Below are 15,972 nucleotides of genomic sequence, written 5' to 3'. Positions count from 1 at the left end.
TAAGTATTTACTACCTACATTTTAACATGGTTCACCAGTTCCAGAGTTCTTTTCACTTGCCCAGATGACAAGAAGTATCATATTCCATTCTACTCTAATTATCCAAAAGGTAGTTTCCCTGACTACCGATAAATTCATACTTAATTTTAGTGATAAACTGCTAACATTAAAATCAACAATCATTGCTCTTTCAAGTGATATTTTTAAACTTTTTCTTAAAAAAGAGTGGAGTTCCTCAATATGAATTAACATGAAATACTGACTACTGTTTGTTCTCTTTAAGGTTTTTTATAAAACAGCTCATAAATGAAAATAATGCTGCTTTTTGGTCCTGGTAAGATCACATAAATCAGTAAGGAAATCTAAAAGTTAGCCATAGCTCATAATTATACATGTTTATATGTGTCCTTTTATTGTTTACAGCCACACTCCAAAGCAAGTTATTTGTGATGTGAAAACAGGTTATGGGAAAGTAGTATTTTGCAAAGAAGTGAAAAAATATACTTAACATATTCAGAATGTACCTTTTGAAAGCAGTTTTCTGAATTTTTGCGTTGCTGAAAGCTGTTGCTCTGGACTATTGGAAAATATCATTTCAATCATGTCGGAAGTAATAACACCACCCTGGGATCACAAACAAAAAGCAAATATAATGAAATTTTAACTTTAATTCAAAGAAAAACAAAGACAAATTGTGGCCACATTATTAAGTTAATCACATTTATCTACAAGAAGTACACAAAGGGAGGACAATCTTTACATGTAGGAAAACATAAAATGATTAATAATGTGATGAAGCCTTATTCTTCATCATTAAAAAGCTCACAACAGTGAGAAAGTAGTAATCTTAATAAATACTAAGACAAGGTGTTTTATTATTCTTCCTCTCCTTGTTCATGAAAGGGCTAGCTATTCCTTGTCATTCAGATTAAATGTTAAATTCTAAAAGGCTTTTCATGACCTTTAAATCTACAGCGGTCACTCCATCTCTATCCCATCACTCTATTTTAATCAGGTGTCCAGCCCTTTTGACATCAGATATATATTTTTCTTGGTTATTTGATTATTGCCCAGGTCCCCCCAGTATTCTGTAAACTCCTTAAAAGCCAAAGACCCTATATTACTACTCTACCACTGATAGCTAGCATATAGTAGATGCTCAACAAATATATACTGAATGAGTATAGTCTTGTATAAATCACAGATTCTAGCCACTGCTAAATTCAATAGCTGATTCTTAAATTTATTTAATTTCTATTTTTTGTTTGATTAAAACTTTCCAGTTTTCTATCTACTATTTTCTTGCTTTAGAACTTTTCTATTTCTCACTACAACCCATCATCTCCCATATCAGTATTTAACTATCTCCAGAGTTGTAAATGCTAGACAGTAAGCAGTACCTAATACTTAAGAATCCCCATGGGGAGAATGAAGCATTCTGCTCTTAAAAGTCAGAAAAGTAACTGCTTTGAAACTTACAAGACTGATTCCTGAACAAAGGTACCTACACAATTCTGTTATATATATATATTTGCTTCTCTTTCTTATCCCCTTATAACATATGATGTACTCACTTCACATTCATAGTATTTAAGTGTCATTAACTTTACATCATAGTATTTAAGTTCCAACACCCAAGAACTCTGCATCCTCTCCTGGGAAAATCTACAAAATACTGTGCATAATATGTCACCATGGGGAAAAAAAGAAAGGGGAAAAAATTTATCTTCTCAAAAAGAATAAGACTCTAACAACAGTGGTTGCCACTGGGCAAAGAAAATGGGTGACTGAAGTAAAAGAGATTTTTTTTTTTCTGAAAACCATGTATAAATATATATACACATATATGTATGATCTATTGAAACATTATCAAATTTATTACAAAATGGAAATCTAAACAGGTGTGATCAATATAAAGCATAATTTTTATCTATATAACCTCAATACAGTTACAAAATGGGTTATAATAGAAAATTCCAATAGTTGTGATATGGAACCAATTTTGGAAATCATATAGACATGTCCCATTCTGTAACTAAAATGAGTAATGAAATGAGACTTCCTTTAAAGTATCTGTTAGTCAACTTTTAGGGAATAATTTTATTTCATAATTATCTTTGTAAGGCTTAATACCTGAATTAATCCTCATAATTTAGTTAATCCTGTTTAGTGGCATTATTTAAAATATAATAAACCCTGAGATTAAATACATGGCTTCTTTTTTAAAATTAAATGCCAAGTACTTTTTTTCTTAGCCTGTAACCTTTTTAAAAAAACATAGAGATCAAAACCTCATGTTTATCAGAAAAACACTAAAAAAGAGTTTCTGTATTATCTTACTTACTGGTGCCATCTCCATGTTATTAATCTGAGCCTCATGGAAGCCTCCATCTGACATAACTTCCTCTTCCGTTTCTTCTTCTGCTGTAGCAACATTCCTTCGCTTGAATAACTGAAAAATAAGACTGTTACTAAAGCAATTCTAGCACAAGGGAGTTCAACAGCCAAACACTAGGCACCCCATTTAAAAGGTAATAAGGATGAAAAATTTTGAAATTCATTTAAAAAATTCTTAAGTTAGTGCTGCCTTCAACATTTCCTGATGAACTCCTTTAGACTTCTCTAAAGTCTTATAATATACTGCAATTAACTATCACTTGATATGGTAAAACTTACTGAGATGTCTGACACTGCGTGACATAGAAAAAGGGGCTGGGGCAGGCTTGGCCTCTTTCTTCTAGGTAAAGTAGGTGATATAATAGTCACAATACATCAGGAGAAATTAGTATGAAAATGATGTCAGGATGACTTAATGCTTTGCTCCTAACCCTCAAAGATAGTGGACTGAGGCTTCCTGGCCTTCCCAATCTGTCTAGCAACCAGTGACAGTAAATGACTACCACGTGAACAATTACTTCAAAGCATCCATTAATTTGTATAGGCAAAGGAGAACAGTTATCTCCAAAGGCAGCCCACTAAGGTGGTTTCCATCACATCCTTAACAATCTTTAGCAGTACATTTATTCATCGAGCCATGAGAGTAAAAATAATTATCCTCTCATCTTACATGACTTTAAAAAAGCAGACAAAAATCCATAAAATAATGTGTTTAAGCCATTGGACAATAGACAGCACAGGCAATAATCCTTCAGAAAAGAAAGAAACAACATTAGTCCTATGATTGCTTCAGTTTATTGCCTGGAGAGTTTCCAGGTTGCAGCACAGGGAGGATGAACCCAAACAGGACCTGGAGGAGACAGAGTTGAGAATCAAGAAGGTTAGATCTAGAATCCACAATGCAGAGTACTGAAAAGGAGAGATGAACACAGAGAGAACTCCAAAAATCTGCAAAATGTTATCCTTTAGTCTTTAGCTTAGTGCCGATCAGTGCAGGTATGTAGGAAAAGATCTAAAGCTGGAAAAGGGACATGCAGAACATTTTCAGAGGTCACACAGGTCAAGGAATAGTTTCTTTTGACTGGATGCTATAAAAAAAAACCTTCTAATACACTGGGCATTGAGTAGAATACTCAGAAGGGTATTGGCTCAGTAGTGATGCTCGATTAGCTCTAGTTAAAGCCTGTTCTGGTCCAGCCCATGTAAAAGCAAACTGGTTCCAAGTAACTTAACTATATCCAATGACAATGTTTGGATTATACATATTAAAAGAATACAAAATTATACTTAAATATATATAAAAAACTCCAATATCAATGCCAAATTCACAATGCTTGACATTCAATCAATAACTACCAAACATGGAAGAGACATCCTACAAGGAAGAGAAAAATTAACACCTAGAAATAACAAAAGTGGAAAACTAGACAAGGACATTAAAACAGTTGTTATAAATATAGCCACATATTCAAAAAGGAGAAGTATAATCATAAGGGGAGAGAAGAAAACATGGGGGGAGGGGGAGCAAATCAAAACACTTAAGAAATGAAAAATACAATTTTTCAGATGAAAAGTAATGCTGGGTGGAATTAACAGCAGATTAGATATGAGAGAAAAAAACAATAGTGGATTTAAAGACATTGTAATAGAAATACTCCAAATTATAAAAGAGAAAAGGGCTGAGAAAATAGGTACGAAATGTAAATCAGCTGTAGAAAACAAGGAATATATTTAAACAGATTTCATTAAAAGCAGGTATACAGATGGCATATAAGCATGTGAAAAAATACACTTAACTTTAGCCATTAGAAAAATGCAAATTAAAATAATAACGGCATAGTATTCCACACACTTTAGAATAGGTTAAATAAAAATGATTGACCATACCAAATATTGACAAGGATGTGGAGGAACTGAAACTCCACATATTGCTAATGAGATGGTAAGTAGTACACCCCATTTTGGCAAATAGTTGACACTACAGAGGTGTACCAGGCAAATTTTGGGAGAGATAAATATGTTCACTATCTTACAGTGATGATTTTACAGACTATAAATATGTCAAAACATCGAATTGTACATTTTGTAGTACATCAACTATACAGCTAAAGAGTTGTTTTTTAAAAAAGACAAAAGAAAGTAACAGCTGCAATAAACTGGAATATTATGTTAAACACTGTAAGTTCTTAATAACATTAAAACACTCACACTCTACTGGGTCCCACTGGAAGATGCTAAGGAACCAACTATTTTGAAAACAAAGGGAGAGAATCAATTATTTCTCTTTCCTATTTGATTAATAATTCAGGAAAACCAAAAACTTGAGGAAAAGCTCTTCTTTAAAATGACCAGCTAGCTAGTAAAAACAGAAGGAATGATAGAATGATCACTGTAACTCCTAGTAATGGATCTAGGCAATGATCATTAAAGGTGGCTAAAGGCTGAAGTTAAAAACTGGAAGGTATTAATTAGATACTTGATATTAAGGAACTGTTAACTTTTTTTTTACACTTTTTTTTTATTAGTTTCAAGTACACAGTATATTGGTTAGATATTTATATAGTTTATACAATGATCCCCCTAATTACTCTCTCCCCTCTGGCCCTCCACACCTAACCATTACATTAATGCTAAATGCATTCCCTATGCTATGCTCCCCATCTCCATGACCATCTATCAACTACTAATTTGTATTTCTTTAACCCTTCACCCCATCCTCCCAGTCCTCCAACCCCCCTTCCTTGGCCATCACCAGACTGTCCTCTATATTTGTGAGTCTGTTTTTGATTAGCTTGTTCTTTTTGTTCCTTAGATTCTGTATATAAATGAAATCATATATTTATCTTTCTCTTATTTCACTCAGCATAACTCCTAGGTCCAACCATGTCTTTGCAAATGGTAGCATTTCATTTTTTTAATAGCTGAGTAATATTCCATTTTGCAAATGAGCTATAACTTCTTTATCCAATCATCTGTTGATGGGCGTTTAGGTTGCTTTTATATCTTGGCTATTGTAAATTGTGCAGCAATGAACACAGGGGTGTATAGATTTTTACAAATTATTGTTTTGGTTTTCTCCAGATAAATACCCAGAAGTACAATTGCTGGGTCAAAAGGTAGATCCATTTTTAATTGTTTGATAAACCTCCAGAATGTTTTCCATAGTGGCTGTACCAATTTGCAATCCCATCAACAGTATATGAGGGTTCCTTTTTCTCCACATCCTCACCAACCCTTGTTCTTTGACTTACTGGTGATAGCCATTCTGACAGGTATGAGGTGATACCTCATTGTGGTTTTAATTTGCATTTCTCTGATGATCAGTGACCTTGAGCATCTTTTCATATGTATTGGCCATCTGTATTTCCTCTGCAAAAATCTGTTCAGGTCTTCTGCACATTTTTTAATTGGATTGTTTTTTGTTGCTGAGTTGTATGAGTTTTTAAAGTACGTAACTCTGGTTTGAGTTTAAAAGTATTTTTTTTAGATACTTAGTGAAGTATTTATAAATGAAATAGCTGATGTCTGGGATTTGCTTCAAGGTAATCCAGTGCATTATTTTACTTCCATCTAAAGGATCCCCTTTAACAATGCTTGAAGTTCAGGTCTGGTGGTAAAGAATTCTTTCAGTTTTTGTACATCTGAACACATCTTTATTTCACCCCTGCTTATGAAAATATTTTTGTCAGGTATTGAATTCAAAGTTGACTGTTTCTTTCCTTGAGATTTTCCAATGTCTTCTGGCTTGTATGTTGCCAATGAGAAATTTAATGTCACCTTTCCCTTTTTTCCTCTGGATATAACATGTTTTCTCTGGGTGTTTCTAAGACCTTTTTCTTTGACTGGTTTTGAGTAGTTTGGTTATAATGTACCATGGTGTAGTTTTCTTCATGTTTTTGTGACTAGGATTCACTGAGTTTCTTGGATCAGTGGTTTACAGTTTTCGACTATAATGAAAAAATTTTAGCCATTATTTTTTTCAATATTTTTTTCTCTTCTACCCTCTCCCCTCTCCTTCAGGGACTCTAGTTGTCCATGTATTGGGTTTTTATAAAGTAGTCCTATAGCTCCCTGATGTCTTCTCTTCCATGAGTGAGCATGCATGTATGTGTATTCTTTCACCTCTTATTCATTTTGGATAATTTCTATTTCTATCCCTTTAAGTTCACTAATATTTTCTTCTGCAATTTCTAATTTGACATTGATCCTATCTGTGTATTCTTCTCAGACATTAGAGTTTTCATCTCTAGAAGTTCAATTTGAGTCTCTTGTATATCTCCCATGTCTCTACTGAACTTCTGAATATATGGAATATAGTTACAATAATGCTTTAATGTCATTTTCTGCTAATTCTGTGTCAGCTCTGGGTCAGTTTCAATTGATTTTTGTCCTCGTTAATGGTCATGTTCTCCTGCTTCTTTGTACACCTGGTAATCTTTGTATGCCAAAGTCAATCTGACTTTGTTGAATATGGGATATTTTTGTATACCTATAAATCTTCTTGGCTGTTATTCTGGTATGCAGCTAAGTTATACAGAAACAGTCTGATCTGCCTAGATCTTGTTTTTATGATGTGGTAGGTAGGTCTGGAGCAGAATGAAGTCTATGGCAAATTAATCTCCACTACTGAGGCAAGACTCTCCTCAATACCCTACATAAAGGCCCATGAAGTCTGAGTTTTCCTAGTCTGGCTAGGAGAACAGGCACTGTTCTTAGCCCTGTGTAAGTACCAGACACTATTCCCTCTAATCATTTGGATGCTATTTTCTATAGCCTTGGAGTTTCCCCAAACACATATACTGATCGGAACTCTGCTGAATATTCCAGGAAACTCTTTGAAGAGCTCCAGGCTTCTCTCTATATACAGAGGTCCCTCCTTTCTGGTATTCCATCCTATGAACTCTATTTACCTTCGTCTCCCTGGACTCTCCTAAGCTCTGTCTTCTCAACTCAGGGAGGCTACGGGCTCTATCTTATTATATCTTGGGTCCCTCTCCCTGAGTTGCAACCTGAAAACTCTCAGAGGCAGAGAACTGAGGCAATCACAGAGCTCACTTCATTTGCTTCCATCTCTAGAGATCACTGTCATTTATTGCTTGATGTCTGGTGTCTTGAACTCTCAAAATATCCACTTTTGGCTAATAGGAGCCTGTACAAGCCACTTCCTAAGTCTTTTCAGCACAACTGCAGTGATCTTAAATTACTTCTTTGCTTTACATTATGAAAAAATATTACAGGTTCATCTTGAACATTTCCTTTCTTTAATCAAGAATCAACTATTTTTCCAAGCAGCCTTGTTCCTGTGAGAGAAAAATTTAAATGACCACAATCTCAGCCTGCTAAGGGTGCTGACTGCTGTAAGGAAATTCACTATTTCTAGGCCTTTTCAGGACAGAGCTGGGAGTGTGTGTGTGCGTGTGTGTGTGTGTTGTGTGTATGTGTTTTAAAAAAAAAAAATACATCATGAATCCCTACTGAAAGTACCAATTCGAAGTTATATAACTTCTTTGATTTTTATATTTCTATATGTTCTTAATTTAAAAACTCCAAGTTCATAAATTAACATAAATATTTACTTGCTGTATCTATATATAAATAGTTTCAGAATAACTATCAATCCTCTGATTACTAAATGCAGTTGAAGATTTGTCTATACTTCTTTTTGTCCTTAAGATATATGCCAGGAGAGAGAATCATATTGCCATATTTTAAATGCATTAAAATAATTCCTCTCTCTGGTTTAGCCACAAGCATGACACACAGAGCCATTTAATTCTTTTTTATTTTTAAGGATTTTCCCCCTCATTTTGATTTAATTTTGTTTTACAATTACTTAAAACATTTACATGACCCCCAAATCAAACCTAATCACATCTACCGGTACTGCAAAATTTATATCCACAGGCAGCATCTTTAATATGGTATGATAGGATGCTGTTAGTGATCTTTAATACTATAGGCCAAGAGCCATACAACTGCTGATAACAAGTGGAATTTGAAATTAAAAACACAATACCATTTATCACATATATCAAGACAGATGAAAAATTCCCAGCCAAGGGAAGTCCTAAGATGACAGCTATACAGCAAACTCACAGGATAAACAAAACTGACTGGAGCAAAAGGACAGAAAATGTATAGTGGTGGTCTCCAGAGTAAAAATATTAGAACTGATAAATTATCTGAGAAATTTAACCAAGTAGGAAATCATATAAAAATGATTTAAAAGAGCTGCAGGAGAAAATGAGATGGCAGCCAGGAAGTCAAAGAAAGCCAAGTAGGTAAAAAAAATTAGACAATTAACTCTAGGAAAAGTATAAGAAAGGAAATGTCACAGTATACTATTCAGCTGAGCAACAAATAATACTTAGACATTATAATACAACTATACTAGGAAGACAGATGTTAAGGGGAAGAGTGGTGTAAGAGCTTAAATCATCACCTCTCACAATATCTGCATAATATTTTAACTTGATGAAGATATACAGTAACATACACATATTACTTAGAAATTTTGTAATATAAACCGAACTGAACAGTTAAGAGAGTTGAAAGTGGTTTACTTGGGATTGAGACTACTGCTGGTTTGGTTGCAAGTATTTCACACTATTTAACTTTTTCAACTATGTACATGTATTATTCAAAGAAAAATAAATTTTTAAAAAGAAAAACACTGACAAAACAATCATGATTTGTATACTTTATTTACAGACTACATGTTGCCTGAATTTGTCAACCGATTTAACCAATGGGAAAAGTTGGTTGTCTGTAAGTCTGTCAACCTGCTCACTTAACAAGACATTTTTTGTAACTGAAAACACTGAGCAAGCCTCCATCCATCATTATGGTTTTTACAACTTTTTAGCAGCACTGTTACCTACTCAGATTGAGTTAGCAATGGTGTGTTAAAGTCAAAGTATTTTAACAGTAAATGTAAAGTGTTCATCTTTTTGTACATGAAAAATTACAAATACTGGCTCAATCAGAGTAATATCAACTAGTAAAATTTTTTTGCCAAACATAAGTATTAGTTTAGTCTGTCGGTGTCAAATAGAGGTGATTTATACAGTGATCCCTAGATAACAGATATTAAGTACTTGTCTGCTAAAAGGATAGCCCTAAAATATAGTTATCTTTTATATACTCGGCAGCATCAACTCCTATACTACCCTTAAATTTAGCTGTTCAACTGGCCTCGGCCTGTGACTTTTCTTGACAGATGACAAAGCAACTGTGGAAAGATAAACAGTACCTAAATAAGTCTGTATTTTATTGATGTTTACTATTTTACAAATTAGGCATGAAACAAGTATTGTGGTGATATTAAGCCTGATTAGTTTTACCAGTTCTCCCTACATAAGATGGCATATATAAAATAACAAAACTAAGATTCTGAATAGAGCAGTATTCCAGAAACTTATCTCAGAAATTTTTATTAAAGCCTGAGCACAATTTCAGATCTCATACAATGAAGACGACAAAATCTCAATTATAAATGTTTTCAGTCAGATATGTGGACATACTTCAGGCAGGTAAATGAGTATGAAATATTTTTAATGAACATTATTAATGGTAGAGTGCCATTACTACAGCTCCAAATTTCTTTATGCCAAATATGATGCATAGGATGTGATTATATACAGACCTATACTGGTGCTCGTGTGCATACATGTATTCACATTTATATATGTGAATATAACTATGACAATGGTGTTATGATTTCTGAATTTTATCTGAAATATAGAAGCTAATATAAAGCTAATCCAAAGAAAAAGTTCCACTTCAAATACGACACACAGATAAAGGCAATGAGAAACCAAGAAAAACTCATTCTTTCACAAATAAGTGGTTACTTTCAAAGATGATAAAGCAGACTGTCAAAAACTAGTAACTTAATTTGCTACAGTTAATATAAACTCTATTATAATATTACAAACTCTCCCTGCCCCTCAAACATAACAGTGAAAATTAACAATAATGATAAAGTGTCTAAGTAAAACATCTACGGCCCTAACAAAACACTGAGGTTGTAATGTACTCTTAGACTTCAACTAACTGGATTATCTAGTGAAGTGTTACTCCAAAACCCAGTTTATGCTGAGACCAGCTCACTATAACTGCAAAATATTTATAACAGATCACTTTATTTCTCAGGTATGAAGAGTTCTGAATCGTTCATTTGCCTTTTATGGAGCTGTTATAGTATGGGAATCAAAATGGTCCTTCCAAGTTCAAAAATCTCTCTTTAGCAAAAAAAAAAGTCACCTAAGGGTTGTATCTTTCAATTACTTCGCCAAAAGTGATGGACCATTTGTCCTAAGCATTTTTAGAGGAAGGTAAAGTAAAGGTGAGTACCAGGTTCTCCTGTAGATGTTTTCAAGTTAAAATGATTAAAAAAAAAAAAAAGGTCCTAAATGTCCTTCGAATAATACAGAATTTAGGAGTAAAAAGACATCTTTATATTTTTTTTATTATGTAGTGTTTTAAAGCAAAATCTCAAAGATGTTTTTGAATTAAAGTCTACAATGGAAAGCCTGAGAATTCATTAATATGCACATAAAATTTTAAGGAAGTTGCAACCTCAGAAAAATAAAATATACCAGAAACAAAGAGGCCAAAGTACTAAACAGTGGTTATTTTGGAAACATAGGAAGCTAAGAGATTCTTCATCCTTACATTCCACTTTTCATTCCTGCTCTCTCCCACCCCCAAAACATGTTGATTTTATATAGTAAACATTGTTAAAATTAAAATTAAGAAAGGTAGTTTCAGGCTTAAAATGGAATATTAAGTTCTTTAAAAGGAATTAATATGGGCAAAGGACGTACCTGCTCTTCTCTTTTCTGCTTGCGTAACTGCAATCCTTCTTCTTCCCTTCTCCTGCGCATCTCATCTGGATTCAGGGACTTATTTTTGTAACTTTTCAGGCGAAAGTTCTCTTTTCCTGGGGTGGTCATGATTTCTACCAAAATAAGAGAGGAAGGGAACAGATGAGTTTAGTTTACCATAAAGAGCTCTGCTATTCTAACAGCTCAGCCTTTTAGATATAAATGCCCGTGCCCATAATGGAGACACCAGAAATGGTAACTTTTTAAAACAGCTTTATTACAGTGTATGATTCAATAGTTTTTAGTATATTCAGAGCTCTGTGCAACCATCACCAATTTTAAAATATATTTTCAACAACAAAAAAAACTGTACCATTTAGCCATCACTCCTATTCTAAACAGTTTATATGAATAAAATATGTCTGATCTTTTGTGCCTGGCTTTTTTCACCTAGCATAATATTTTCAAAGTTCATCCATGTTGCAGCACATATCAGTACTTTATTCCTTTTTATAGCTAAATAATACCTTACTGTACAGACATACTCCAATATATTTATCTGCTTATCAGCTGATGGACATTTGAGTTCTACTTTTTGACTAGTATGAATAATACTTCTATAATTATTTATAAAGAAGTTTTGCATAGACATATGTTTTCATTTCTCTTAGGTATATACCTAGGGATAGAACTGCTGGATCGTATAGTAACTCTGATTAATCGTTTGAGGAACTGCCAAAATATTTTTCCAAAGTGGCTGCACTATTTTACAGTCTCACTGGCAGTAAAGAGTTGCCAATATCTCCACAACCTTGCTTTCATGACTTTTTGATTCTAGCCATCCTAGTGGGCTAGATGTCTTTTCACATATTTATTTCTCAACTGTATATCATCCATAAAAAGTCTATTCAGATTCTTTGCCCATTTTTAAATTCGAGTTGTGTTCTTCACACAGTCTAGATAGAAGATATTTATCAGATATATTTTTTAAATATTTTCTTTCATTCTATAGGTTGTCTTTTCACTTCCTTAATGGTGTCCTTTGAAGCAGAAGAGTTTTTAATTTTGATGGTCTAAATTCATCTATTTTTTCTTTTTTTGCTCATGCTTTTAGTGTTAGACTCAGGGAGTATTACCGCTAAGTTCCCTTCTAAGAGCTTTAAAGTTTTAGCTCTTACATCTAGGACTGTGATCCACTTTGAGTTAATTTTTGCACATGGTATGAGGTAAGGACCCAACTTCATTCTTTTGCATATGGCTACCAGTTGTTCTAGCATCATTTGTTGAAGACTATTCTTTCTCCATTAAATGGTCTTGATACCCCTGTTGAAAATCAGGCGACCATAGATATATGGTTTTATTTCTCAACTCTCAATTCTAGTCCATTGATCTGCATGTGTCTCCTTGTGCCAATTTCACACAATCTCGATTACTACCTTTGTAGTAAGTTCTGAAATCAAGATGTGTGATTCCTATTTTATTCTTTTCAACACTGTGTTGGCTCTTCTGAATACCCTGCAATTCCATATGAATTTTAGAATCAGTATGTCAGTTTCTACAAAGAAGATTGCTGAGATTCTGACATTAACTGTATTAAATATGTAGGTCAATTTGCAGAGTATTAGCACCTTAACAATGTTAAGTCTACTGATTCTCAAAGATGGGATGTTTTCTATTAACTAAGATCTTCTTTCATTTAACATTTCAGTTTTCAGAGTGCTTCACATTTTTCTTTTGTTAAATTTATGCCTATTTTCATCTTTTTGATGCTACTGGGAATAAAACTGTTTTCATAATTTCACTTTCAAATTGTTGATAACAAGTCTATAGAAATACGATTGACTTTTGTATATTGATTTTGTACCCTGCAAACTTGCTCAATTTGCTTTTCAGTTCTAGTATTTTTTTTAGTGGATTCCTTAGGCTTTCCCACATACAAGCTCATGTCATCTGCCAGAAATAGTTTTGCTTCTTTCTTTACAATCTTGCTGTCTTTTACTTCCTTTTCTTGCATAATTATTATGGCTTGAACCTACAATACGTCAAAGAGAAGTAGAAAGAGCAGATAATCTTATCTTAATCCTAACCTTTGGGAAAAGATGTTAGATTTTTCATAGATATCCTATTTATGTTGAGAAAGTTCCCTTCTATTCCTAGTTTTTTGAGTGGTTTTATCATTAAATGGTTTTGAGTTTTATCATGTTTTCTCTGTGTCTATTGCAATAACAATGTGACTTGTTTTATTTTACTGACTTATTACATTTATTGTCTTCATGGACTTGCAAAATCCAGAAGTCTGCAACTACAGCATGAATGGTCTGTCCTTCAGAAAGGTATGAACCTAGCTATTAACCCTTTACAGCTGCTGGAATCCTTGAAAGAACACTTGTATTCTTCTAATAAATCTCCACTTTAAACTAAAAAAAATTTCTGCTGTAAAATAGTATCCATGTTTACACCAGCGGCGTTTCATATATCTTGTGTTTAACATATCTCTTGACTGCATCATTTTGTCTTGTGATTTAATCTTGTTTGTACAGTAGTAACATGCTGTACAGGCTTGCGGCCTAAGAGCAACAGGCTATAACATAGCAAGTATATAGTAGGCTACACCCTCTAGGTTTGTGTAAGTACTCTGTGATGCTAGCACAACATAGTCACCTATGACTCATTTCTCAGAACTTATCCCTATCGTTAAATGGCACATGTCTATGTATTATTCCCCCACCTTCTGGCCTCTATCATTTCTCCAGAGAAATCAGCTGTTATTCTTATCAGGGTTCCCTTGTTAAGTAACTGTTGTTTTTCAATTGCTATTCTGAAAATTTGCCCACTGTCTTTGATTTTCAACATTTTTAAACTGATGTGTCCATTCATGGATTTCCTCGCATTAATCCTACTTGAAGTTAGTTGGACTCCTTGGATATACAGGTCATGCTTTTCAATAAATTTGAGTAATTTTCAGCCATTATGTCCTTGTATACTTGATCTGCTTTTTCTCTTCTCTCTTCTTCAGATACTGTCATTATGTATATAGTGGTACAGTTAATTGTGCCCCACATCTCTCTGGCACTGTTTTCAATTTTCTTTTTTCTCCCTTCCCTGAATTTCTATTGATACATTGGCAAGTTTGCTAATTCTTTCTTCCACCTGTTCAAATCTACTACTCAGTCCCTCTAGTCATGTAAGTTTCTCTTCAACTGCAGAATTTCCATTTGGTTCCTTTTTGGAATTTCTTTTTATTGATAGGTTGTATTTGATGTGAGTTGTCATCATATCTTCCTTTACTTAAGGTTTGCTGTGATTCTTTGAATATTTATAATGCAGACTTTAAAAGTCTATTTCAGTTAAATCGAACATCTGGTCACTTTATAGTGTTTGTTTTTTCCAGTGTTATCAGCTATACTTTCGTGGGTTTTTCTGTTTGTTTGCTTGTTTTACATGTCTTGTAACTTTTTATTAGAAACTCGGTATTTTATATAATGCTTTGTGGCAACTCTGGGCAACTTTGAGGCTCCGCCCCATCCCCCCCCCCAATGCCCCTCATTATTTGTTTAGTAATTTGCAGGATTATTTTTAAAAGGTCAATTTTCCCACCCCCATTCCTGTAGTGTTAAGCCTCTGATGTTGATCCTTAGGGGAACACAACCTGAATATGCCCCCAGTCACCTTGCCATGACAGTAGAATGGCACTGCTCTGTGTCTTTAGCTGACCATTTCCTACTGTTAACCTGCAGTAATCATGGCCAGCTGATTGTTCTACTGTTTTTGACGATGGTTTCCAGCATAAATTGCTCCACAGAAGGAATCAATCAAATTCATGTTCCTTTGAAGGAGCAGTTTCAGAGGTCAGTGTCTGACATACGTCCTGACCCCAGGAAGGCTCGCTCTAGCTATCTCTAATCCCAGTATTCTCAGCAAACCAGCTGGCTTGTGGTTTGGCCTTTATCTTCTTGAATTGACAAATCTAAATGCTTTTCACCACAACCTCCACAGTTTTTGGGAGAACCCTTAGGTTTGAACTTTTCCAGGTCTATTGCAAAGTCATTTTCTTAAGAAAGAGATAAGGAGCTATGTAATTTATGACATGCTTCTTCCTCCATTTGGACTTTATATTAGACTGAAAAGGCGGGTGCAATGCAGTGAACATTTGCAAATAATTCTGAAGGAATCATATTTAACAGTGCTAAGAAATGATATAGAAAGCTGGGTTCCTGACGAAGGCTGTATTTTGGTTCCGAAATATTACAGAACAGAATAACAGCAGTGTTGCAATGATGATTCTGGTCAAGAATCAAAAGTTTTAGGTCAAAGGAAGGAGAAAGCCTACAGTAACAGAGCAAGACTTAAAATTTAACAAGACCAAAAGCCAGTAAGACTTAATCGGAATCCTGTATTCTATATGGAACTGGAAAGGCAAGCAATTATGAAAAGGCGATGTTGGGAATACAGTACACATGTACAAAAAGAGAATAAACGATAAAGCAAATGGAATAAAAGGTAAGAACAACAACTGGGGAATGTAAATTAAGGGTAAACAGGAGGTTTTATACATTTCTTAAAACTTCTGTAAGCCTGAAATTATTTCAAATAAAAATTTATTTAAATGGCAAAAAATCTACAAAAAAATATTCAAACAAAAATTAACTATTCGCTTGTTTCTTTTTATTAAAGTGACATAAGAAGCAAGTTCAGAGAAGCGGCATGGCCTTAAAGTCCTGTTTTCAAATTTACTTCTTGGCACAAT

The 15,972-nt window shown here is 34.0% G+C and overlaps 1 protein-coding gene across 2 annotated transcripts in view; it reads right to left on the bottom strand.

Moving 5' to 3' along the window:
• KPNA1 (karyopherin subunit alpha 1) overlaps window positions 1-15,972 on the bottom strand; it is a 50,880-nt gene that overhangs the window by 25,707 nt on the left and 9,201 nt on the right. For both annotated transcript variants that reach the window (XM_036218830.1, XM_016148083.2), the window contains exons 2-4: window positions 11,226-11,359; window positions 2,345-2,452; window positions 525-624 (exon numbers count right to left, since the gene is read on the bottom strand). In XM_036218830.1, coding sequence (XP_036074723.1) covers window positions 525-624; window positions 2,345-2,452; window positions 11,226-11,354 — 337 coding nt within the window. In that variant the 5' untranslated portion in view covers window positions 11,355-11,359. The remainder of the gene's footprint in view (window positions 1-524; window positions 625-2,344; window positions 2,453-11,225; window positions 11,360-15,972) is intronic.

The sequence above is a fragment of the Rousettus aegyptiacus genome, unplaced genomic scaffold (assembly GCF_014176215.1).
Source record: "Rousettus aegyptiacus isolate mRouAeg1 unplaced genomic scaffold, mRouAeg1.p scaffold_m13_p_4, whole genome shotgun sequence".
Lineage (NCBI taxonomy): Eukaryota > Metazoa > Chordata > Mammalia > Chiroptera > Pteropodidae > Rousettus > Rousettus aegyptiacus.
Note: the sequence above shows the minus strand (reverse complement) of the source record. Positions and strands in the feature narration are given on the sequence as shown.